The 18870-nt window shown below is 38.6% G+C and overlaps 1 protein-coding gene across 2 annotated transcripts in view; it reads right to left on the bottom strand.

Annotated features, from left to right (window-relative positions):
* Nucleotides 1-18870, bottom strand: part of PRKAR2A (protein kinase cAMP-dependent type II regulatory subunit alpha) — a 59550-nt gene that overhangs the window by 34682 nt on the left and 5998 nt on the right. For both annotated transcript variants that reach the window (XR_010614321.1, XM_065687333.1), the window contains exon 2: nt 1327-1362. Coding sequence is in view for 1 of the 2 variants with exons in the window: in XM_065687333.1 (XP_065543405.1) it covers nt 1327-1362 (36 nt within the window). In the remaining variant the exon portion in view is untranslated. The remainder of the gene's footprint in view (nt 1-1326; nt 1363-18870) is intronic.

Here is an 18870-nt window from a genome sequence, read left to right as displayed (position 1 = left end):
TAAATGTGGAAGTAAAAATCCTTTCTTTTTTTTGGACAAAAAGAATACAAGCAAGATATGTTTTTATGTATTTAACACAAAGTAGTAGAACATACATATTCTATCAGTTTGTCTCCATGAGAGTTCTAACATGTACTGTACTGAATTATTCTAGCTCTCCCTAGAGCAGCAATGTTATTAAGCATCTGAACATCCTTAATCTAATCGCATAAGTTAGCAATTCAATTTTACATCTGCTGTTCAGTTGTTCACATTAACCTTTAGACCCTTTCAATGAAGGAACCTGTTTTTTTAACTAAGAGTAGCTAAGTACTCTGAAAGACCCATGTTCTATTTCAGTACTGAAGACACAGAAAGATTACAACTACCCTCTAATTAAGGCTCAACTTTTTAACTATGTAAAGAAAATAATGTGGCCTTTATTTCAGTTTGAATCTGAGATGTAACCACTTCTTATTTGTAAGATTTTATTCCATCCGCAGATTCAAGGATAGATGAGTTTAATTAGCATAGGAATTAAAATGTTTTGGGACTCTCCATATTAAGATACTCTACAATCTATGACTTCCAGTATTTACTATCAGAGTATCAAACTCCATCATTCAAGATCCAATTTTGTCTCACCTGAATCCCTCATATAATAACATATCAAAACTACCAGCACTATCAATTTTTCAGAGTTATAAAGTTCTCATTATACATACAATTACTTATATGCAGTGGCAGAAATGCACAGTCATACCCTTAGTCATACCCAAGCAACTAGTAGTAAAGCAACTGAACTCCATAGGCACATAAAATTAAACATGTTATTGAATATATATTTATATATTTGAGATATATTAACAACAATGCCCACCATAACTCTCATGGTGTATATAATCTGACCAAAGAACATGTCAGATCATATACATGAATTACAAACCGGGTGGACTTCAACTGAAAGCAAGAGAGAAAACACTGAACTGGCAGTTTCTATGAAGACATTGCTCAAGTCAGAACCACAACAACTGTCTAGACCAGCTAAATGTTGCATTTAAATAAGTAACCTATGCAAAGCCATCCACACTGCACTTCAAGTGAAAGTAATACAGCTCCCTTTTCACCTATACATAACATGTTGTTCGTGTAATGCTGTCCAAAAACTTCAAAAAGCATTTGCTGGTAATAACAGTTACTCATTAACACATTTAACATTGGTTAAGGTAGAAAACAAACAAGTATAATCTGTGCCTACAGACCAAAGAAAGAGCCACAGATCCAACAACCTCAAGTATCAATTGCACAAGCATGACACCAAGACAACATAAAGAGAGAACACCATACCTGATACTCTTCTGTTGTACCGGTTAATAAGCGCAGCTGAAAAATAGACCAAAAAAAAATCTAAATTAGAAATGCTGTTTATTATCACAGATTAAAAGTTATCACCTCGAATAATCATGATATATTTTTATCGCACAAATCCCATACAAATCTCTAAGAAAAAAAACAAAACCCTTCTATATAAAGCTTTCATCCACTTATGTGCCAACCAATAAGTATTATTCAGAGTTAAAACCTGAGATTCCAGGATATTCCATTACTTGCCAACATGCAGGGTAAGCAGCTTCGGGGTTTTTTAGCCAGTTCTGAAAAACACATACCCCTCCAGGGGTTACCAATCTTTTAACCTGTCAGCAATTCCCAGCCCCCTTTACTTAGCTTTATTACAAAACGTTCAAGCACTCCAAGTCAGCTGTACCAACATAACACAGAGCAGAGTGATGGAACGTCCAAGCTAAACCATACCATACTCCTACACAAGCCATGTAACTGCTCAGGCAGCACTCCCATACTAACTCCATTCATCTATCCTTGACCAAGGCTATTTTCCATAAGGGCACACATTTAAACTGAAAAGTTCTGAGATGGAGGATCCATTGCTTCGTTGTTCCTGCTGTTAGCAATACAAAGTATTCAAACTTCATCTCTAATGTGGAATGAACTTCCTGACTTTCACTATTTCGACATTAAGCCCACATTTAGTAAATAGTATTCTTTCTCCCTCTCACTGTAACCAAGTTCCAGTCTCAACACATAAACCAATCAACCTATTAAACTTCACCCAGAACAAAGCCAAAACACTATGCATCCATTTACCACTAACAACCAAAGTAATTTTGTCCTGAATGCTCCACGCTTTCCCATTCCTCTTCCCTCAGCTGATAATTGTGCTGTTCTTGACACAACCAGTGACCTTTCTATTCCATTCTTTAAACGCTGAAGAATCCGATGGCCTTTTATACCACATCAAAGCACAAGCATCACAGATCCAGATTTATGAAATACATGCTAACAAAATCTTAATGATACCATCATTTCTTAGAAAATTTTGAGTAACTGAGAATAATATCAGAATAACGAAAAATAAGGTCAAAATTATCATCTTGTATCTTTTGTAATAAGAAAGGAAATCAGAAGGGGGGGGAGGTGAATAATCAGGATAACTCCATAAACTTTTCATTCAAATCTATCAACCAGGAGACAATGCTCAGCTTAACAAGAAGAGTTAAAAGAAAGATATTTTGTATTTTATGACTTGATCAAGACCTGAACTTCTACAACCCAGCATAATCCTTATAAAAGTAACACTGCTGTGTTGTATGCATGAAGCTTGAAGAGGCTCAAAACCACTGAATGATAAACCTGAGAACTCAAGAAACTTCATTTTTAAACCTTTAAGCAATTTCTGACAGCACCAGCCCTTCCTGCAAATAAGGGCAGCATATATTCACTTGTTAAAGGACATCACAAATGCAAGAAGTTTCTATCACCTTAAGGGGAGACAGGCACTTGGAACAGAGCTCCATTCTGGTTTATTAAACAAACAACAAACTCATGCAACAAACTGAAGATGTTCATACATTTTGCCCTGTTCTTAACTTTTCCAAGTGGGACTGCCTGTGGCCACCAGCAGCAACAGAACACTGCTCCAACCTTTAATTTGCCTGGCCACAGTACGTTCATTCTTATCTCTAGTTTACTGAGCTAGTTCTGAGTAACTACTCAAAGTCGGCAAACAAGACCTTAAGAAACAGGAAAACTCACAACTGCTAATCTAGAAACACAGGCAGATGTGCACCAGTTTTAAGGTGCTGAAGAACTACAGGACCAAAACCAGTTAGTTCATTTCCCACTACAGTGATTTATTGCAAGAACAATACTAAATTCGAACTAATTAAATAAGTTTGCAGCAAAAGCACCTCATCTAGGTCATAATATTTTCAAATGTGTAGCTAGTTTCCTATACAGATTTGGATACTTTAACACCGTTATACATGATTTCATACAGTCTTGCACATGCAGACTTTCTTTTCTATCTTTTGACTACTACGCTCATTTCTTACTCATGTTTAATAATGTTTTAATGCCTTTGAACAGAATGAATATACTACAGAAAACTCTGCCATACTTTGAGTACCATATTAAAAATCTACTTTCCAAAAAAGTCTTCTTTTAGCATCTTGATTATTTTCCCCCATAGCAGAGTTCAGCGTCATCAAAACAGCATCAAGTTTTCCACACTGGTAAAAATGAGGAAAAGAAAACAACATAACCTTTTAAGGACAGTTGAGAGAGCACTATTATTCTGCCTCCACAAAGCTTTTAAGATTAAAATGATAATTTGCTTCTCTTACACCACTGACAGTTTTAATATGTACAAAATTTCAGGTGCACTTTTATATGTTGTCAGAAGATAACTATTTTTATGATAAAGAGATAAAATCTGACATTTTCTACTACACAAGATTAGCATTTTCTTTCCTTCTGGCTTACCAGTGAAAAGCTCTCTTTGTTTATGACTATTTTCAGTGTTGCACAGACAGTACAGCCACTCCTTTGGCATCCTTGTGTTTTGTCATTAGAAGGTCTGCCAAAAGAACAACTCCTGAAGGTCCCACATACACCTAGATTAGTCTGTGGACAGATTCCAAGAAATTAGATGGGGCGGAAGGGAATAACATGTACAGTTAACCCAGCCCATTTCCTACACTGAACACTAAAAGTGTGTCTAATTTAAAGCAATAGTGATGGACACACTAATATTAACCTCTTGGACCAGCCCAGCCATTAAAGCACACCTCTGCCTATGCTGTAACAAGAACACAGTGAATCCAGCCCATCAACCTGGTACCACTCAGAAGATCGGGTATCTTCAACAACAAAAAGAAATCAGTGCTTTGAAAGGAAACAATCTGGGGGGTTTGCACCTACACTTAGTATTTCCTTCCTGCACACCAATGGGCTGTGTCTCAGGTCAGTTACATGTTAACTGAAGATATTATAAGGAGATTAAGAGATTTTGCTGTGATGTGACTGCATTGCAAACTCTCCATTACGTCAAAACCTCAGGTGAAGCAATACTGAAGTTCAAAATGGCTCATACCTTTGGTACAGTCCCTGCTTCTACTTGGTTCATAGGAGCCAAGACCCAGTAACTGGATAAACACAACAAAACTGGAGGTAAATTAAATCATTGTACCAGAAGAGATCAAAAGGACCCAATTTCCTCCCTGGCAGCCAAAGGCAAGTGACTCTGCAGTGGAAAGGCAGCTCAAGCTGTGCATTCCACAGCTCTGCCAGAACTGACTCCAGACAGTGATCCTTGTCCACCACTCACGAAGAATCAGGAGTATCTGCTGAACACGTGTATTTTCCGTACTGTCCTGAGGCACAGACTGAATGAAGCATTAGACAGCAACACTTAACACGGAATGCTTCAGATTTAAAAAAAAAAATATATATAGGTTTTTGGTTGTAGGATTCTTTCTTATTTACAATTGCAATTTTCTGGAACCAGGCAGTTCTCTAGTTTAAATCAGATACTTAATAAATAATTATCAACTTTATGTCAGTATCACTTAACCTCACTCATCATTCTCCTTTTCCTGCACCAGGGGGGAAAAAAAACAACCAAACAAAAAAGAGTGGGCATTCATTCAAATATATATATATATATACACACATATATACACACACAAACTACACACACACCCTTTCTTCCTCAAAGTAAAGGCATGGCATTCTGTTTAAGAAAAATTATTCTGCATAAATAAATCACTACTGGCCACTGTACTGGCTAAATTTACAATTTTATACATCCAACAGGAAGCAGCACTGCTGTCATGCAGCTGCACTACCCCTTGCCAGTAGCTCTATTCCGTTTGGTTTTCTCACTTGAAAACTTAAGGATATAAATTTCAGAAGCAGAGACTGGTATATGATAATGCTTGGAACCACTGACCACAAATATGTGTTATGATGATTACTGTTTAAATATTTGATGGTAAAATTGTTGTCCAACTTCACAAATCCGATCTAAAAAAATGCTTTTCGTGCAGCGCATGGATCCCGTCTTTGTCGGTGCACTGAAAAGCGACTGGTAAAAAAAAAAACCAGCAAGCTCTTTAAAAGTTACACTACCACCTTCAGTGTAAGGTATTTCCCTACTACTCCTACGGTTAAGTCTTCTAAGTGTGTTAGAAGTCGAAGCCATAGTAAAAAATGAGATGAAATACATATTGTACAGTTACAGAAGATGCTAAAGCTTGAAATGAATGGGAAGTTACAAATACCGATCACCCAGCTATTGCTTATACACGTACTAAGAACACCAGATTCTTACAGAAAGGATAAATAAAACTCAAAAGATCAGTTCAGGGTCACAGGAAAAAAAATTCAGGGACAAATGAAGAACGGGCATGCCAGACCTGACATTAGAGCACAGGATGTTACCCCTCTGTACTGGATACCTTGAAAACTTTCATTCTCTTCTTCCGCACACAATGTGTTTTTTACCAGGACCTGTGAGCACTTTTTAATTACAACTGGGGTAAAAAAGTCCCCATGTACTGATTGTTTCTGATACTGGACACAATTTCAAGCAGCAGACTAAGTTAAGCTATTGTGTACACAAAAATGTAATACAGATCTTTCATGTCAGACCCTAATCAACTCGAGAGTTTTTTGAAGGTTTCCTGATGAAAGATGGAGCAAAGTTTGTAACAGGTCACAAATTCAGTAGTACAGTGCTCAAGCGTTCCAGGAGCATAAGCATAAAATACCAGCTTTATTAAAACAAGTCAGCATTTCCAAAGTACTCTCCCATCAAATCATGACACAAAATGTGACCAGAGACAAAAAGAGAAACAGAATGTAAACTGTTCTGATTTAACCAGTCAATTAAGATTATCCAAACAAGATATGAGCTGACACTATAAACCATTAAAGCCGAAATAACCGAAGCAGAGAGGAGTATAAATCTGAGGCGTGACTGTCTTTATGGAATGTTGTATCAGGTTACAATAAGGAAGTGCTAGGCTACAGCTGTCAAACTGTTTCTCGACACACCAACATGTTAATGGACGTACACGAATATGAACAATCACAACTGTGAGAAAACTCATACTGGAGTACCAGCTTGTTAAGATTTCTAGTAATCAGAAAGTAATGCTATAGCAGAAACAACGCTTTCATCATCAGCTATGCCATCATGCTTTAATAAACGTCAATCTGAACTTGTTTTTCAACAAATAAGTAAAATAAAGGGGTATCCTGTGACTATTACTAATATAAGTTATGTATCTGTGATTTCCTTCAGGATGTCATGTTAGACAGTGACAACTTCCACATACCCCTTCCCTATCTCTGCTTGATAACGGTAGGGAGCATGAGTGGGACTACAAACTACTGCAGTATTTCCAGTCGAACAGTTCCCATGTCAGTGTTTCCTTCAGACATGAAAAACAGACAGAAACGGATGAGTGTTTCATAGGTACCCACATTTTTTCTTCTCTTTCTATTCCTTCCCCCAGAAGAGGATGGAAACTCAGAACCCAGTTAGAGACAGGCAGGAGAAATCCTGACGGTGTCAGCTGAAGCACGCCAGATATTTGGTGGAAGACAAAAGGTCAGGGAACAGTAGGGAGGAAGCGAGGTTTCAGAGGACGAACAGAGGGTACATGGAACATAAAGATGGGGGGCAGAAAACCAGAAACTGTGATCCAGGATTGTTTGTGTACACACACACTACCCCATAGGAGACTTTTACATCTATTAAGATGGAAAACAGAAAAAGCATTTAAATTAATATTAAACACTGTTTTCCTCTCTGCTGCAGAATAGAGGCACAGATACCTTTCATTCCCAGCACTGAAAAATAGCTCTCATCAGTAGCAAGACATAAAATATAAACCCAAAGTAGCCTCATCCTTGCTGCCAGAGGTTTTCAGAGCTCCTCTGACAGAAAGAATGTAGTCACTGCTTCTGAAGGAAAAAGCTGAGCCAACAAGCAGTTATTAAAGCTGTTGGGCTATTCTGGATTTGCTTTTATTTGTTTTTGAAAGACAAGGAAAATTAATATGCACTCTGGAATAGACAGAGTTTAAACAGCTGATAAAGTCAAGAAAAATAAACCTTTCCTGGACTCCTTGAAAGAAATTTGGAGGAACCTCTGGTTATAAAAGCACTTCTTGACTACGATGTTCAGAGCTCTGTTTGGTTTTAAACTAACGACACTTCACAAAAATGCATCAGTATCTCAATATTCTCATCCCACGACCGAGTTTGAACAGTCGTGCATGGTATTATTTTGATCATGGTTCTCAACAGGTATTAATTCAACACAAAATAAGGACCATAACCCTGTTATGTGATGAACCCTGCTCTCAGATTTCAGGAGCTAATGCAGCCTGACTGAAGCCTACGCGCAGGAGAACGAATACCTATCAGCAGCACCCATATTATCTGACACTGCAATGGCATGACCCACACAGCCCTCTCCTATTTCTTGCTGACATGTCTCAGAGCCAAACGCAGCACTTTTTTTCTTGCACTGATTTTTTGACTGATCTGTATCATGAAGATCAAAGAGATAGAAAAAAAGCTATGTACTTGCTTTACAGACATGAAATTAGACAAAGTCCCAGTGCTGAGGTACTATCTCAGCTGAAAGGACACATTTCACAGTGTTTAAAGATATAAGCGTATGCTGATACTACAACAGAGACTGCCAGGGACTGAAATGAAGGACTGGGGAATTTTTTTCAAGGATTAGAAAGGCTAAATTACACACTGCACAGAAAAGGAAGGATGCTGCAAAGAAGTAGGAGAGTTAAGAAGCAATTGACAAATCTTCAAAGTATTGTCAGAAGAGGCAAAACACTGGAGGGTACAGGAAAGCAAGATACAGTAACTGGAGAAGGGAAATCTGCTTGGGCTTTAGGAGCAAGCTTGAAGAGGAAGGCATGTCAGAGATAGGGAAGCAAAGAAACCACATTGGTAGTATCACAAAAGCTTCAAGAGCTAGAATGACGTTAGGCTTTCAAACCTAACATTAAGTAGATAATAAAAAGTAAAGATCCTGCACATATTTGGAAGTGACTTTCACAGGCATTCTCTGACAATGAAAAAAGCCAGAAAGGGTCAAAGATGAGTATGAGACTACAGAGTAGCAGGAACACCACATCGAGGAGAAATAGCTGCAAGTTTCCTTAAAATAAAGGCTTCATATACAGGAAGAGACAGTTGCATCTTATCTAGGGAACCACGAAGCATTTCCCAATCAGTAAGAAACCCGGGCAAGTGACCCTCATGTCTAGATGCAAGCCTTTTCCTCTTGCCAAGCCTCTTGATTCTTCCCTTCCATCCCTCCAGTCCTGCTTCCAAACATCACCTCTTTATTTATCACGCTCCCGTCCCACCAGAAATCATAGACATATGAGGTGGGAGGATTGATACTTCAGGGTATTTAAGACCTTTGAAATGTAATGAAGACATATTTTGATTGAAATCTTTTGGGTAGAAGCTTCAGAAGTGCTGTCTGAAGCAACGTTTGACAAGTACAGTTCTTTTAAAGCAACACTTTTGTATTTCAACTCATTTTTTACTACAGCTTTGATTTCTAAGACACTTAGAAGGTTGAACTTCACATCTTCGTACCTCCTAAAACATCAAACCTAAAGACTTCTGACCACATTTCTATCCTTTGATTGGTTATAAGGTGCAAAACCACTATATCTTACAAATTGACATCATTTCAACCTCTTGTGACTGCCTTGTGAAGCTGAGGTTCACCACACATACCTGGAGACTATTTCTAAGCGAGTCACAAGAAATGTCATTTAACTATGACTAGGAAGCTACTCTGGTTTTGCGATTTCCAACCGTGCCTCTTGAATAAATCTCTTTCCACAGATCAATGAACTGTACACAGGTCCATGTAACGTGAATAAAGCCAGAACAAAAAAGCACAAGAACTTGAGACAAACTCTTATACATTTCACTATTATTAAATTTGCATTCTGTCCCAGCATAGAGCTAAGTGTAAGCCTAAGGTAGGCAAATCACTGCCCTAAAGAGCACAGCCTAAGTCACTCCCAACCTGTCAATGCAATCAGCCAAATGACTTGTTTTTCCCATTTTCAGAAGCCTAATTAAAAGTCCCACCATTATCCTGAGCAAGTGAAGGCATTAAACATTATGAAAACTTTAATGAGAGCAACAACCCACTGAAGTCCTCTCATGCCAGACAAGCCTGATTCACCAAGCGATTTCTACACTTCTCCCTCGGGGAAATGGCACCCACACATCCGGTGTGGGACATCATCATCTAAACCAGCGTGAGTGAGGTCCAGACACAGCTCTTCCTCACCCCTCACTGCTGTGCTCCTCCAGGCTCTCCGTGTTCAGTCTCACTGTGGTCTAGATTTGAAAATACTGCAGCAGCAAAAAGGAAAATTACAATTCCCACTCGCACCAAAACCCTTCTCCCTTCTGTTTCAATGCCACACTGACCCTGTGATCCAAGACTTTTAATATATTCCTACTATCAGGGCTCTACTTCATAGCTCAAGGGCTCCCACATAAGCATGGTAAGTGCTTAGGTAATTAATCCACACACTTTCACAGCCGGATTGCTGCTGTTTTGTGACAGCTGGCTTTGGGTTTGCAACACTGCAAACACTGCAGTGCGCCACTGATGGTCCTGTCATGCTCTTCATTTCCCAGTTTTATACGACCCCTCCTACCCAGGATGAACTTTTCCTAATACATCTCTCATGAACACACACCCCTATATATAATTTTACACAGTTTTTCTCAATGAAAAACTCAAGTAACTCACGGACATCCTACACTTCAACAGTTATCTACTGCCTCATTTTTGTCCTTTAGGCAGAGGCATATTTTAAGGCACAGCAAATGTTGTGTTCCTAATATTTTTCTATGTACATCTGGCATTTATGACAACTTCTATGAGGCATAATCCTGTATTTTTATTTGGAAGCATAATGAAGAGTCAAGATCCTCCTATATGTAAAGAAAGATGATAGCTATATATCATATGATGACTATACACAGATATTCTTGTAGTTTAGCAACGAAAAACAAGGAAAAAAAGATTAATTTTGACTGCCTCCCAGTTTCCACCAGAACCCAACCTTAATTTCACAATCACTGCATTGTATTTTAAAGACATTCCATCTGCTCTGTCTGTAGTACACATTAATATTCAAAAGACATCTGCAGTGTGCAGACCAAGTTTTAATTGGAATCATGTCACAGCTACCATCACACAACACTGAATGTAAATGTTGGCTATCAGCACTTGGCAGCTGCTTGGCAGGCTTAGTATAAAGTCCTACTGACAGTGTCTTTAAATAATGTGGTATCAGGCCTTAAAAGGTATCTTGAAAAATCAAATATTTACTATCATGAAACAGTTTTACAATGTCATCCCTACCAAAGGTTTACTAGCTAGTTTACTATCACTTTAAACTACTTATTAGCAAAATATGGTTCATATTCAGCCATAGTTTTCAGAAAGCCAAAAAACTGTTACAACTGAATGCTAACATTATGATGGATATTTAAGCAAATCTAACTTGTACACAAAAGAGGACAAAGAAAACTGGACTTCAGTACAACTGAAATTGTGTAGTGAAGCTTGAAGTATCCGTAAGTATCTAAAACTGAAGCACTGCTACGTATGTAAGAGCACCTGAACAAAAGAATTCCATTTACAGGTGTGCTCAGTGATTCAAGACACTCTCCTACAACATCAGACTAATTATTCTAGAATGAACAATATAGTTACCTTTTATTAGCACAAAAATACCAATCCCTTGAGCTAATAGCATCATCATTTGCTTCAAATCCTTCCCATGGTAACAAAAAATTACTTTATTACAATCATATACATATTTTCAGCTTGTCTCTTCTGTAAGTTTCTGACAAACGAGGCAGTGATCAGCAATCTGTATAGAGAAAAGTGTATGTATGTGTGTAGTTACACTCAAACTAAAGCTATCTGTCCAGCATAAACAACTAGTTGTTACGTGGCCAAACCAATGTTAGACATTGCAAGTTATTTAAATCTTATTGGTAGGCAAAAGGGATGCAGGAACTTTAAGAACAGCAAGACTTGCTTGTCATGAAATACACATTTTCTTGGTGAATTTGTCTTCTACATCTTTACCATGGTACAACAAACACTTTGTCACAAACCTAAGGAAACTTCAAGCCCACAGCTCATTAAGATACGACTGTGCTGCCACAACAATTACAGGAGTAGAGGCAACATCAGAACAGGAAGTCATCACGATCCAACTCCCCTAACTCCAGTGCCCTTCTGTGATAGAGTAATTCATTTAACAGATACTGCTTAGCTTCCAACATAAATAACTGAATTACACAGAAGGGAAAGATGCAACTGCTTGTGCTCAGGGCATAGAGACACATCCAGCCTGTACTTACACATCCACCACCATTTTAAAACACTTAACAGTGGAAGGGTAACAAAGACAAAAAAAATAAATCAGAGGACAGATGAAGGTTTGAGTCTCAAGCCTGAGCACACAACAAGTTGACTGATGACCACTGACTGCAGCAGCACTTCCAATCTGTTCAGTGCAAAGGAAGAAAAGGGCTGGTCTTTGCTTCTTCACCACTGATACACAGCTGGTCTGCTCAAGTTGCCTCTGAACAGAAAGGAAGAATTAACGTGGGCAGTTACAGATGAGATGCATTATAACAAGCTTTTCCTTTTGCCTCCTAGCTATTACAGTCTCAGACAAAACAGATTGGAACCACTCTCAAAGCCAGGTACTGTATCTCATGTGACAGCAAGAAACAGCTATAACTGAACTACAAAAAAAGAGCAATTTAGAAGAAAAACTTACAAAGGAGATTTGAAGCTTGGCAGAAACAAGAAGCAACACTGAGAGGGGATGATGTTTTATATAACCAGCATGGATGTTATACAGCTTTACTTGCCAGGTCAACCTGAGCTCAGGATAGTATAATTACAGGTACCTAGGTAGCATTAAGAATAGCATCCTACAGCTAGAACAGGAGGCACATAAGAGCCCATAATTCTTTGGCTGGGTTACTTCTAATTTCATTACCAATTCCTACTGTCATTACTGATCTGGATGATGAAACACAAGAATGTTTTTACAGAAGACAAAGCTGGAATGGGTTGTGCTATCATCTGATCTGTATAAAAGAGCAAAAGGAATTTCAATTAGAAACACCAGCATCAAGTGTTACTTCAAGCTGATTCAGAGCCTAATATCACACATGCACATTTAAATCAGGGCCTAAGTACACTTGTATAGAGTAGGCAAGACGTTGTTGCATTAGGAGCAGTGTTCCCAAGTTGATGTAGGTGATCCTTCCTTTCTGCTCAGCCCTGCATTCAGTTCCAAGCTCCCCAGTAGAAGAGATACATGGACATACTGGAGCAAGCCCAACAAAGGGCCACAAAGACGGAGAAGGGACTGGAGCTCCTCTTGTATGAGGACAGGTCAAAAAACCTGGGACTGTTAGCCTAGAGAAGATGAGGCTCACAGGAGCTCTTATTAGCACCTGAAGGGAAAGTGCAAAGACGGTGGAGACAGGCTCTTTTCAACTGTACCCAGTGACAGGACAAGAGCCAACAGGCACAACTGAAACACAGGAGGGTCCATCTACCATAATGAAATACTTGTTTATTCTGAGGGTGATCAAGCATTAGCACAATTTGCTCAGAGAGTTTCTGGAGTCTCTCATCCCTACTACAACATTCTAAAGTTCTTATTCTCTTCATGCCATGTAAAAGCCAACAAGCACCCACATCCTGAACAAACCTCAACACACACATCAGCCTTCTTAGCCAGTGTCACAAGAGGCATCTATTGTCAGCTGATTATCTGCGTAGCCTCTGCAGCCTTCCCCACCTCACTGTTTTCTAAGATTTAGCACTCCATCCTGTACACATAACCACCACTGAGGACTCACTCTTGCCTGAAGTGTTCATGAATGACCTTTCTCAAACCAGCCTGTCTCAAAAGATCAACAGTTTCAAGCTTAATGCTTCTTGAAGGCTGATTAACATGGGCTTTTTTTAATTGGGTGCTTAAAAATAGACCAAAGATGTGTTGATTTCTGAAATAAAACAAGCGTATTCAAAGAATGAGCGTCCCCATATGTGATATGTTGGGAAAAAAAAATGTATTTGGAGAAGAAATTGTACTGTGCATCGTATCACATTTTTTTAATAATCAAACCCGAAAACCTTGGTCAGTTGTTTGTGAGAAGTCCCAGATATCATTGCAAGTGAAGTTACTGGGTTTGAAGTTAATAAAAAGGGGCAAAACAAACAAAACCACAAAAAAACCCTCGCACAAAACAACAGCTTGTGCCCTCTATACAGCTTTATCAACATTAATGGCAGAGGAGGTACACAAGATTTACAGGATTTTATCCTGTAGTGGTAGCTCCGGAATCAGAGAGCTGGGTACAAGGTTTTCTGCCTTGCTTTCCCTCACCTCTTGGGTGCAGGATCCTCTGTATGAGCACAACTGACTCTGCAGTTCATGTCCATTTTCTTATCCAGTGCATTACGGGGGCCCATATCACTGCGGCGAGCAGCACAGCCTCAGCTCTGTTGGAGGATGACGGACAGCACATTGAGGAGTGGCCAAAAGCAATGAGATGGAAGGTACAGAAGAGTGTCATGGATTCTACAGAAGTATCCCCAGCACCTCTAGCAGTCCTGCAACTCTGCATTTATACAACGTGAAGTACTACTTCATTACCAGTACAGTTATATTCATCAATAATTTACAAGTGGGTCTTGTGAATTATTATATACCATTCGCATATAATTCACTGTGCTTCTTTCAATAAATAAGTGTAAATAAGTCTGAGTAGATTTTAAAATACGTACATTTTGAAATTTAAAAAAGTTAAAATTTCTAATCTAGGCACTCTTCAAGTTGTGATGTACAGCCAAATGATGAGCAAAAATAACTTCTGTACCACATCTCAAAATAATGTATTTTACAGCTTTTCTTCCTTTGTATTTACACTTCTAACAACATTAAATCAGCATCAGTAAAGTTTACTTAAAACATAGAGCTGTAAGAAAAGGTAAACTACATGTTAAAAAGTATTTTGACAGACAAGCCCTGACCCCCTTACACACTTTCAGTAATTGCATCCTGTGCACTTTCACAGGAAGAGGATTTTGGGGAAAGAGGAAGGGTGAAGACAGATGGATTTGTCCTCTTGCCTAAAAAGGGAAGACAGTAAAAATCAGTGTGCTCTCCCCAAACCAGAGAAAATCCTCTTTTACAGAATCATCTAGGTTGGAAAAGACCTTTAAGATCAGCAAGTCCAACCATTAACTCAGCACTGCCAAGTCCACCACTAAACCACGTCCCCAAGCACTGCACCTACAATGCTCATGAACGTCTGAAGCCTGTGCAAGAGGGCACAAGTTAACATTCATTAGCCAATAAATAAAAACAGATTCCGTGACCAAAGTGAGCTGCAGCAGGTGGCAAATGCTACATGGATCAGTTCCCACATAAACTGATTTTCAGTAGCAGAACTTCTAGTATAAAGCTCCCCACAGTCACTGTTAGGAGCTCAAAACAAATGATACGCATTGTGAATCTTTTAAGTATGGGAAGTTAACAGTGTCCGCATGTAAAAGCGAAAACACCCACCAGCAAAAACAGTACACATCATAAAAATACTATTTCATAGTGCTATGAAAAAATTACACAAGGCACAACACTAAAATGTTTTCAGCAGCAAGAAATTAAAATTACCTCACAGGGATATAAGAGATGCTCATACACAATAGAAGAGAAACTGAAGCCCAGTTTATGGCTGTTTATCCTGAAGTTACACAATCTCAAGATTAGATTTTAAATCATTATACAAACTACATCCAGTGAGGTTTAATTTCCGTATGCTTCAGAAACTGCAGTCAGATAACATCACCACCCCAAACACTCCTAGGTTTTAGCATTTTGGAACACAATCTGTAGAATCTTTCCCTCACCCTTCCCCAAACGTGTCACAAGGCTGAATGTTAATCTGCCTTTTTTTTTTTTTTTCATAAATTCTCCCTGAGAAAGCTTCGAGTATTACAAATACTTACAAATTTTAATCAAAAACTTTGATAACATGAAATGTTAAACAACTGTTTCTCAACAATTATCTTCAAAAGAAAAAAAAAAGGGAAAAAAGGGGAAGTGAAACAGGAAACTCCATCATCTTTGAATTTTCATTTCAGGGCTCTTCACAAGACATCCTTAATAGAGAGATGCTCCCCATATCTACGACCACCTGAGACCCACTAGTTCCTATCACTAGAGCATATTCTTGAGGAAGCAACTCTTCCTGAATGCTCAGTGCTGCCACGCAAGTGGCAGTGTTTACTGGAGCCCCAACAGGAAAAAACAGACAAAAGTTTACATTTTAATTTTCCTAAAAATCTCATCTATGGAATACAGTTTTCTCAATAGGAAGCAGAAAACAATATGCTATCCCAAGGGAGGAAGAACCAAAATGGAAATGAAGGGCCATTGTGACATCCTGCTTTGTAGCAGTCTGTCAATATACAATCACCAAGAACAAGGAACTTCACACTATGGGTTATTGAAAAATACATAGGAAAAATACTGAGTAGTTTCTTAACCCTCATCTAAAACCCACACAGTTTGCTCCCCACACAAACTCCATACATGTTTTTAGGATGTTCTGCAACCAGAGAAGCAGAACTTTAAGCTTTGCAATCCTTCACTGACCACCCAGATTCAAAGGACAGACACAGTAACTGATGGGAGAACATCTCTTTACCAAAACCAGTGGTTCATCTCCAGCCTGTAATACTAATTCCTCTTCACGCAACAGTTTAGAGAGAGATTTTGCCACAAATTACTCAATTTTGCTGGTAAGGCCCCTGATCAGAGGCCACCTTGGTTTGGACACCCAAAAAGCAGTATAGAGTTTCGGGGTTTTGTAAGATGACCTCAGAACGAAACCTGACATCATGCCAATTGGAAACTGAGTTCCTGCAGGCTCTGCACCTTTCGAGGAGAAGCAAAGCTGTTCTTCAAGCCACCTCAGAAGGTTAACAGGAAATAGAAGGAGAGAACAAAGTGTGGTATAAAACTCAAGCTTGGTTGTTGTTAAATTACCATAAAAGTAATGCTGCAGGAGGAATACCTGCAGTCCCTCTCACATGCCTTGAAGGTAGGCTGCTCCTAGGTAAGTCTACTTCCCTAAAGGGAATTTCCAAGTCTATACTGAGAGCAGAATTGCCACTACTCATCCTTTGCAATTTCTACATAGAAAAGCAATGCCCCAGTATGAAAAAGGCTAGTAGCAAATCTGCTAACACAATGCTGGGCTTTATTATACATGACATTGCATATTTATTAAACAGAGTCCAAACCGTAGCAGTATAACTGTAAGTCAGGCTTGCTTTCTTCTGAATCTCCTAAGTATCCTACCCACTAAAGCACACAAAGAACACTTCCATGATCACTGATCTATGTAACACATTTCTGGGGTTTCCACCTGATACTCCCTCTTTCAGATCCATACTTTTAAAAGAAAATGATACTTCTGCACTAAATGATCTCATAAGCCTATACCCTTTCGCAGAATTAGTATCTTGGTTCGAGAGTCTTTTACATGTGGATGTTTTGTCTAAACTCAGATTTCTCAAATTCCTCACTAGTTATTTTCCCAACCAATGTTGTTCTGATTTATGATTTACCTTGTCTGTTTCGTATCACAGGGATGCCTAAAGATACTAAAAATGCAGAGTGCAGAAGAGTGCACATCACTTGCTGTAGAACTGATGGTACCTCGGAGGAAAAAAAATAAACCTATGTGAAATAAAGAATCTTCATGTATCAAAAACCACCAAACAATTGTTACATACCAAAGCAGCACTGATGCAAAGCCAGGCATGGAACAGTATGTAAAGACCATGACAGAGGCAAGAATAACAACATTCCAAAAGAGGAACCACTACATTTGTTAAGTTATATTTGTCATTATGTCCCTCTTCTTTCACAAAAAAATATGAATGATCATTCATGAAGTTGAAAACGTTTCTAAAGCCAGTGAGAAACATTCACAGCTCATCTTGGCTACAATTCCAGTCTTAATGTGAATGAGCAACTGCTCTTTGTTAAACATTAATGCTGTTTAATGACTGACTGGCGAATAATTGGAAGTGAGCTTGTTCTCCCATTGTCTCCTCCTCTTTCCCGAGATCTCCATTGTTCTATTTTAGGTAAGTGGGTACAACTGAACTTCAGTATTAGCAGAAGGGGAAGATGGCACTCGGCAACACTGACAGAATTGTCTCAGCAATCTAATACTAGTTTATTAAATGTAACAAAAAATAGCAGTTAACTAAGCTAGTATTCAGTACAATATCTAGTATTGCAATACAATCATTTCCTTTAGCTTCATTTTAGAACCGGCTAGAAGAATCCCATTTTACATGTTTCATACAATTTTTCTTACAGTAAATGTTTCCAGCATGGAAACAAAAGCTTTTCAGAATTCACTCATTATTTACAAGGGTTGCTTATCCTCTTCCCTTATAGTCAGTTACGCTCCTTATAGAGGCAAGCACACAGAGTAATGCAGTTTCTATGTGCCCAAAGTAACAGCAGGTTACTAAAAAGTGTGGAAACCACATCCAAAATTTAATTTAGCTATGTAGTTATAGCTAGTATCAAAAGCTCTTTCAGGAAATATCAAGCTTAACACTTAAGTGAAGTTATTAGCACACAGCCGCAATTATTAATTTAAAATTAATTCATTTAAGACTGTGAATATTAATTTAAAAAAAATTAAAAAAGAAAATATTACTTGCTTCCTCACATTTTAGAATGTGCAGATCACTCAGCAGAACAATTATGTCAGCACACTAAGAACAAACTGGAATAAGAGGATATCTTTCTCAAGAGATTGTAAGGACTGTTTAATAGATGCTATGGGAATAATAACAGTGCTGATAAGAGGATGATACAAATAACCTTGTAAATAACTATGGCAAAATTGCAAGAAATTAATCTTTTAACACAGAAGTTCCTCCTTCCTGATGTAAATCAATATACATTTAGCAACAGAGAATCCTGGACTGGTTTGTGTTGGAAGGGAGCTTGAAGCTCATCCAGCTTCAACACCCTGCCACAGGCAGGGACCCCTTCCACTAGAGCAGCTTGCTCCAAGCCCCTGTGTCCAACCTGGCCTTGAACACTGCCAGGGATGGGGCAGCCACAGCTTCTCTGGGCACCCTGTGCCAGAGCCTCAGCACCCTCTAAATTTCAGTCAACTCATCTACTATTCCATTTCTCAGCAGCTTCTCTCCCTTCACTTTATACCTGCAGTTACTTTACCATCTCAGTTAAGAAGGATCTATTATACCTGTATTTTAATTAAAAGTGTCATTTGTACTAAAGATTCCTGATGAACCCTCTCTTCAGGCTCTGGTGAGATACAGTGACTTCCTTAGAACTACATCAT

The sequence above is a fragment of the Lathamus discolor genome, chromosome 7, assembly GCF_037157495.1.
Source record: "Lathamus discolor isolate bLatDis1 chromosome 7, bLatDis1.hap1, whole genome shotgun sequence".
Lineage (NCBI taxonomy): Eukaryota > Metazoa > Chordata > Aves > Psittaciformes > Psittacidae > Lathamus > Lathamus discolor.
This window is presented reverse-complemented; position numbering and strand designations above follow the sequence as displayed.